At 32.8% G+C, this 8,725-nt stretch overlaps 1 protein-coding gene and 1 long non-coding RNA gene across 2 annotated transcripts; both read left to right on the forward strand.

The window, feature by feature from the left end:
• The first annotated feature begins 5,237 nt into the window (after nt 1-5,237).
• LOC144561858 (putative germin-like protein 2-1) lies at nt 5,238-6,216 on the forward strand. Its single transcript, XM_078310957.1, has 2 exons — nt 5,238-5,415; nt 5,511-6,216. The coding sequence occupies exons 1-2, from the start codon at nt 5,304-5,306 to the stop codon at nt 6,053-6,055; spliced, it is 657 nt and encodes a 218-aa protein (XP_078167083.1). The 5' UTR covers nt 5,238-5,303; the 3' UTR covers nt 6,056-6,216.
• Nucleotides 6,217-8,490: 2,274 nt separating this feature from the next.
• LOC144561595 (uncharacterized) lies at nt 8,491-8,725 on the forward strand. The gene is made up of 2 exons (XR_013513892.1): nt 8,491-8,594; nt 8,680-8,725. It is a non-coding gene; the product is annotated as an uncharacterized LOC144561595 (long non-coding RNA).

Raw genomic sequence — 8,725 nt, forward strand, 5'->3', positions numbered from 1 at the left:
AAATTCAGTACCAACATACTTGGGTCAAAGGTGATCATAATTTTCATCATGGTAGCAGGTCAAGACAGATGACGTATACATTTTCCAATTGACTGAGCAGAAATTAACCTTTTTGCTTTGAAGGGTTCACGGTTCAGCCCATTACAAGTTTGGTGCCAACTGGTACCTGTACCGGTGCCAATTCAAACCGTCTAAAGTTCTCTGGTAGATATAGTCCAGATGGATATGTTGACTTGTGACTCAGCAGCATCGGAATCAAGACATGTCTAATTCTAATTTCTAGACATGCTTAATTCTAATTTTGTGTCATATTCAGTTCTTTCGAAACTGAGACACATTGGAGTTGGATCTTGTTGAGTTACAGGACTTAAGTTTTGGAAGGTGATATATATGAGTAAGGTTTGGGTGCTATGGATATCAAGTTATCCGTGCTACAGTTTCAAAAACCTATCATATAAATTTTAAATTTTGATGTGAGTAGCTCAGTAAATTGGTTATATAATGAACTTGTACAATACTAATTTTTACAATTTTTGAACTTTTTACTATATTTATGATATATGAAAGATGGCCAAAATTGCTTAAAAATAAAAGAAAATTGTTAGTATTTTAGGTCATTTTTTGTCATATTTTCATAAATCATAAAATTAATAGTATATTGTGATATGTCATTCAGACTTAAATATGCCTGTAGGTAACAAGATTATTTTGTATATTCACTGATATCTATCATTTAAAAGCTTTTTTCATACAATGAAGAAAAACAAATTCTGTTATTTGAGAATGATGCAATGGAAAATTTAAAATATTTTAAGAGTGTATTTGATAAATACCCAACCATTTTAGATAGGAGCAAGGCAATGATACATTTGGCGCGGATTACATTCATACCCCAATCACAATTAATCCAACCTACTATAGAAGGTTAGTGCATAGAACTTACTCGGAAAAGTGAACTAATATTAACTTGAGCAGGTAACCACCTGTCTCTATGAAAAATAATATATCTTCATTTCATTATTAAGCACGTTTGGTGTCCGATCCGTCAACGGCTACGATTGAAAGATGAAACTTTGGATTTAATCTCAGCCCTCCAATTATATAATTTGTCTTATTTTGATTAAATGCATCTGTTTTATGTATAGAAGTCTAAATTTAGTTAAAAACATACTCGCTACATGTACTGCCACACGATATGTTACATTTAAAATTGAATAGATTCTGAAATTTAGCGATATATTTCTCTGTTTCCTTATTTTTTTTGTTTCCATATTTCCCCTCTTCAATTAAGTAGATTCTACCTTCCATTTTATTATTTCTTTGTTTCCTTACTTCTTCGTTTCTATACGAATTACAATGGAAAGCAATATTTTTTTATTTCCTTATTTATCTTTCTTTGTTTCTATACATATTGTTGTGGGAAATTTAGAATATATTTTCAATATATAATATATCAATGTATGTGTGTGTGTATTCTAAATTGGAAACAAAAAAGAATAATAATATAAATTGGACATGTGTGTGTAGATATATTTTTCTTATAATATGTGTGTGTGTGTGTATTTATGTTTTTTGATATCATATTATATGTCGATGTTGAATTGTTGTACGATACTTGATATTAGATTCGAATCGAGCTATTATTTGATATCATTGGTACTTGAAAATAAAGAATTATCACATCATCAAATTATTATCAGAGATAACGATTCAAGTTAATTAAAAATACAGAATCATATAAATTCTCTACTAATATGTCTCTTAATTTTTGAATAATTATTATTTTCATAGACATATTTAAAAAAAAAAAAATTCTTATAATATATCCCGTTGCAACGCACGGGCACGATACTAGTAATTGATTACTTAGCCAACAGATGAATTAATAATTGATGGATGGATTACCCAGTCGTCTCATCTAATGTTTAAATTATGTGTTGGAACAATATAAATTATCAGTATTTTTAATTGGAAGATATATTTTTGTTGTACCAGTATTTTAAAAATACTAATGATTCTCAAATGGATACCTGCCGACCTTTCTAATGATTCTCAGTACTTATAAATTAATAAATTCTCTTTTGTCCTCACCATTATACTATGGAAACTAAAGATCCCTTCTCTTCCTTTATAATCCCTCCTGACCCTAAGTTTCTAATTGAAGCTTCAATCTCTAGCCATAACCACAATATAAAATTGAGAATCCACCCATGATCAGTAACATATCGACTTTACTGGTTCTGATTGCTAGTAGAGTTGTAGCTGTCTTTGTAAGTTGAATGGAGTTATGCTAGTGATGGGGCTACTGACTTGTAGGGATTCACTATGTGGTGTGTATTCTTTCTTTGACTTTATTAATGCAAAACCTGGAAGCCACTGCTTGGTATTTATTCAAAAAAAAAAAAAAAGAGAAGTTGCAAACAAAGAGAAAAGAAAAGAAGCATATTGACAGGAGTTCAAAGTTAGTAGTACTTATTTTATTTATTTTTAGTTTATCCTAGCATTAAGCTATTAAGTTATAAATTAGATTAAATAATGAAAACATAAATTTAAAATAGTGACTGGAATATATTGAAATTTTTAATATCATGGCACTAGCAGATATATCATCTTTCTTTCACAGTACTGATGAAAAGAACTTGTACTCGCACCAACAGATATAAGCAAATTAAAAGCTCCTCTGCAAAAGTTCGCTTTACTGGATCCTAATAACAGAAAATATCAAATAATATTTGTCATTTAAGACTTAATATGGTTTGACTATAGAACAAAATGGGGTTTATATTTTTACATCTGGAAGAAATGCGGGGTCCTCGAAGTAAATATCAATGTACTTAATCAAATTCAGGCTATCTCCTCTTACTTTGTTGCTGTACTTTAGTGAAGGAACCTGTTGATAAGGATTCCAACTATATATTACAAAATTTTCATAATTTAATCATACATGGAGCCTGAAATTTGTCATCAGAACCAACATATTTTTAATAATACAACTTTTTTAATTAAACAAAGGTTTAGAAACATATAATTATATGGACAGTCATTTAAATATGTTGTAGTTAAGAGTATAAACTTAATAGGTATATAATGTCAATTGAGGAGAATTAAGGCTTGTTTGTCATTTACTATGAGAGCGAAATTGTCAGGTCAGGACCTGACGATGCTCAATTGATTTGCAATTGAGCCTGAATACTAACTACTTGAACGAATTTGAGAAAATCAGAAAAATGGATGAAAATGGCAAAGCCAAGAACTCGTAAATAGTGCCAGTAATTTACCAGTAAAGAACCTAGACAAAAAATCATAAATATTTGGATACGGTCAGACCAGTAATCCATTCTGCCCAAAAATTAAACGAATACATAAGCAAAATCGATCATATCTCCAAATCTAATTTCAACAGCTGTACGATCATACCTTTGATTAGTCAAACGAGACCAAAATCACAAAATCTAGAGAACGAAGATTAAGGAGAACCTCGGCAGAGAGAGAAAATATTAGGCGTGAGCACAGGTGAGAAGAAAGAGAACTAACATTACAGGACATCTCCAGTAAAATTTAAAGGGTATTATGGGCAATTTAATTTTTAAAATAATAAATAAAAGATTAAATAATTAAATGGGGATAGAAATAAGAAGATAGATTTTTATGGGAATATTGGATATTATGATATTTTTATGGGTAAATTGGCTATTTCTAAAATGAGGAGGGTTCAAATGCCTCCATGTTTTTGTGCCTCCATCATGCCTCCATCTCTCTCCATCATTTTCAAAGTTCAAACAGTCGATCCGAACCGCTCAACCTAACCTTCATACTAAAATATGTTTGGAGACCAAATTTTATATTTTTAGGAATTTTTTTACTATTTTTTTAGATAGGTACAAAAATACTGTTTTTAGATGGTTCAGATTTACTGATTTTGTACCTATCTAAAAAAATAGTAAAAAAATTCCTAAAAATATAAAATTTGGTCTCCAAACATATTTTAGTACGGAGGTTAGGTTGAGCGGTTCGGATCGACTGTTTGAACTTTGAAAATGATAGAGAGAGATGGAGGCATGATGGAGGCACAAAAACATGGAGGCATTTGAACCCTCCTCTTCTAAAATTTAGATGGGTACACTAGAAATTTTTCCTATTAAATAATTAAAAGGGGATAAAAATAAGAATGATAAATTTTGATGGGGATATTGGACGTTTTGATGATTTTATGGAAATATTGGCTATTTCAATTTTTTGTATGGGCACATCGGAAATTTTCCCTTTTAAATAAGGGCAAGGCGTCACTACCAAGTTTTCAAAAAAAAAAAAAAATAATAAGGGCAAGACAACGTTATATTTGGCGCGGATCACATTCATATTTCATACCCCAATCACAATCCATCCTACTATAGAAGGTTAGTGCGTAGAACTTACTCGGAAAAGTGAACTAATATTAACTTGAGCAGGTAACCACCACCTGTCGCTTTGAATAATAAAATAAAATTGATTACTTAGCCAACAGATGAATGGATATATTACCCAGTCGTCGCATCACATGTCTAATTCTAATTTCTAGATAGATGCCTGATGTCATTAGGCCTTATTTTCCTGGCGTTTGGTAAGACTATATTTGGAATCCGCATATGCTGCTAATTACAAGTTATCTAATGCAGTTGTTCAAAGAAAATCAGGGGATCTCATTTAGATCTTTATAAGTTATAACCACCATAATATATGAATACTAAAATAGAAGTAGAATTTTAATCTGACAAGTACGTCTGGTTGACTCGTTCAATGTAATTTAAATCGGATATCTCTGAATGAACCTGATAAATGATGACCAATGGGTTAACTTAGATCTGGTAATTATAGCTGGGATGTAAATCCAAACTGTATAATTCACTTGTACAAATGGAAATAAATACTTTTGCCTTATTCAAACTGTACAATTCATAGTGCCAATGTGCCATATATAGTTTCCCATGGATTAATTGGTCGATATGTCCTGTACTTGAAGAATTTGTAACTTTGTATCATAACTCTATGTGGTTAATTAGAAAGGTTCATAACACTGAAAGCAACCAGTCTTGAATAATTCCATACTCACTTTTTGAAAGTTAATTACCTACCATTTAAGCTATTACAGTTTGAATGGTTCAAATTTAAACATGTGAACACTTCAAAAGTTCGCCTACTCTCTTGACCCTTGTCATTACCAGTTCAAATCCTGTTCTGTATATATACTCTCATGCATTCTTGTTTTCAGATCAACACAATTTCTTTCTAGTTACACACTATCTGAAAAAAAAAAACAGAGAAGGATGGCTTCCCGTTTTCTGTTCCTTGCTCTCTTTGCACTTGCCATTTCTCATGCCTTTGGTTCTGATCCAAGCCAACTTCAGGACTTCTGTGTCGCTGATCCAATGTCTCAAGGTATACATGTCATTACTTATCAAAATCTATATATAATTATTTCTGTCTCATGCATTCGACAACATCTAACAAGGCATATGAATTTAATTATGCAGTCTTTGTAAATGGGTTTGTTTGCAAGAACCCGAATGCTGTCACCGCAGATGATTTTTTCTTTGCTGGCCTCGACAAAGCCGGCAACACTTCCAATAACTTGGGCTCCAGTGTAACACCAGTGTCAGCTGCCAACCTCGGTGGCCTCAACACGCTCGGTATCTCCCTGGCCAGGCTTGATTTTGCACCAGCTGGCTTGATTGCACCTCACTATCACCCGCGTGCCACTGAGATACTTGTCGTGATAGAAGGCACCCTCTATGTCGGCTTTGTTGCCTCGACAAACAACCAACTCTTTACAAAAGTGTTGAACAAGGGTGATGTGTTCGTCTTTCCTCAGGGGCTGATCCATTTCCAGTTCAACAAAGGTTGGACCAATGCAGTTGCGCTCTCAGGCTTGAGTAGTCAGAACCCGGGTGTGGTTACCGTGGCCAATGCGGTTTTCGGGTCAAACCCGGCCATCTCTGATGACGTGCTTGCTAAGGCATTCATGCTGGACAAAAATACTATTGACTGGCTTCAAGCTAAGTTCAGTGCTGCGAACTAGTAAGAACAAATATGTATGATCACATTTTGTGATAGAATTTATAGCACTTCGATCGTGAATAAACAAATAGAATCAGTGTTAATCTATTTGCATGTGTAATAAGTGAGTTGATTGATTTGTCATATTTATTTACGTACTGTATCCATTTCGTTCGTATTGTTGTTGTTGGTATTGTTTTTATTCTCTGGTATTGAAACAGACATGTTTGACTGTGTTGATACATATATGGTTGAAGCAAAGCAGTCCGTTCAAATTAACGGAGGCAGATGCATAAATTTTACGAATGGGGATCAAATATTATATAAATTTATATCGTTATAAATTTGATAATATTTATTGCATTATAAGTATTACAAGTATGAGGTCAAATTAAGTGATGGTTTTCACAATATTACTTTATTGAAAATATTCTGAAATTTGTAACAATATAAAAATTGCTCTTCATTAATGTAAATTAGAAACCAACGGTATTAATGCGGAGGTTTCGGATTAATGTGTTTGTTAAGCCGAGTGAACTCTGTCTAAATGTATATTCTCTTGACATGTGAGCTCTGCATAATCGTTTCAATATACTAATTTTCTCCAAAAATCTATTTTATCTGCGAGAATAAAAAATAATTATTGTGTTGATTGTTGAAAATATTTTGAGTAATTTCTTAATTGATAACGGACTTAAATATTAATAGGACTCGTCAATCAAAATTCTATATACAAATCAAGTAAATGTTTTTTACAATACTAAAAATTAATAAAACTAAAATAATAAGTAAGAGACGCTTGAATTATTCGGTACACGGAACTATCTTGTCGAATTTGCTCTAAAAATATAACGATACTTTTATGCATAGGGTTAATCACTTATGATCAATGGAGGACTAGGAATCATAGATCTCAGAACTCAGAACGAGGCACTATTTACGAAATGGATATGGTTAATACAATACAATCCTGAGAGCTTGTGGGCATCAATCACTACAACAAAATGGTTTTTCAGCGACCGGTATCAGCGACCGGTGATCACGCCGGTCGCAGATAGTTATTTTTTTTCAAAAGAAAAAAGAAAAACCAAAATAAACGGCGACGATAACTTTCAGCGACCGGCGCCCTCGCCGGTCGCTGAAAGTTTTTTTTTTTGGGCGGAACGAGTTTTTTCTGCGAAAATTTTGCCCCAAATCCCTTTCGCGCGCCAGAGCCGTCTTCGCCATTTCTCCCTATCGCGCCAGAGACCCAAAAACCCTAGCCATCCCGGTTCCGTCGAAAATTTCGCCTTTGCGCCACCATCTCGCGCCTCCGTCGAAACTCCCTGTCTCACCTATCCTCTTCTTCTCATTGACCAATTTAACCCCTCTTCTCTCCTGTTCTTCTCATCAACCAACTCTCCTCTTCTTTCTGAAAAAACAGGTGAACCAGTAGAGGGAAGGAATCGAAGGCTGTGCAAAGACAATCGAGGCGACAGGTGAACCAGCAGAGTGAAGGATCGAACGCTCTGATCAGGTAAATTGATTGCTCAAAATTTTTTTTTTTTTTGGTACTGGTACAGCATAGGTGAAATTGGTATTGGTACAGCATTGTGTACTGGTACTGCCTAATTAGCTTGATTTTGTACTGGTATAGCATTTTCTGTGAAAATTTTGTCCTGGTACAGCATAGGTGCTAAATTTGATAATTTTGTACTGGTACAGTATCATGTGTCTTAGAGCTGAAGCATATAAGAGACTATGAAACTTTTAGTACTAAGCATTGTGTTGCCGTATTCTGTTCTGAATTTCTGACTTCTGAAGGCGTGCTTAATTTATTTGGCTGGTTTCTTTAGGTTATTATGCAATTCTTCTACTGATATAAATCCTTAGTCATGCTTTGACTATTTTGTCATTTTTTATGTTCTATTAAAAAATGTTAAATTTTTCAAATGATTTCTAATAGAGAGAAAAAAAGATGTTCTTTGTGTGATTTTGAATTTTGATATGTAGTTCTGGATTATAATTAAGCACGCCTTATTTTTTAGTATTGTTTTCTTCTTGTGTTATTTTAATGCTTTTGTAATGCAAGATGAAATGAAGTCCAATATAATATAAATAGTAACCATCTTTTTGTTTAAGTTATATACTTCATAGCAAATTGATCATTACTATTTAGAACAAATTTGGCTTAAAGTTTAGCTCTTTATATCTTTTTGTTTCTGTTATGTCATAAAACTTTATTAATTTGCTTATGACTACTAATTAATTAATTGATTGATTGTGTTTTTATTTAAGGGGAATGCTCATTTTAAGTTACATTATTATATCCTTCCTGACTAATTTAGAATAGAACTAGTTTGGTATTTATTTTGTTTTTTATTAAATTAATTTATTTTCATTCGAATTGAATCTAATCGATCTAACCTTGATAATCTTTTTTTAAATAAAATGATTTTTCAAATTCTTAACAGGAGCAAACACAAGGGCGCGAACCCAGATGGTCGGATGAGTTATTCCAGCCTACTCATACGAGAAAGGAAACGGGGGAATACATTAATGTTAAGGCTAAAAACGCACAGGTAATAATACTTTTGAATTGTTTAGATTACACCAATTGGTTCCAGTTGTACATAACATTATTGTTATATTTTAAAAAATTTGCAGCTAAAATATGAGAAAGCTATGACGGAGAAGTATGGAGCGGATAGAG

This window comes from Carex rostrata, chromosome 11 (genome assembly GCF_964058835.1).
Source record: "Carex rostrata chromosome 11, lpCarRost1.2, whole genome shotgun sequence".
Lineage (NCBI taxonomy): Eukaryota > Viridiplantae > Streptophyta > Magnoliopsida > Poales > Cyperaceae > Carex > Carex rostrata.

Coding starts and splice junctions, on each gene's coding strand:
- LOC144561858 (XM_078310957.1), top strand. CDS start 5,304: ATGGCTTCCCGTTTTCTGTTCCTTGCTCTCTTTGCACTTGCCATTTCT. Junction 5,416..5,510: donor CGCTGATCCAATGTCTCAAG/GTATACATGTCA, acceptor TTAATTATGCAG/TCTTTGTAAATGGGTTTGTT.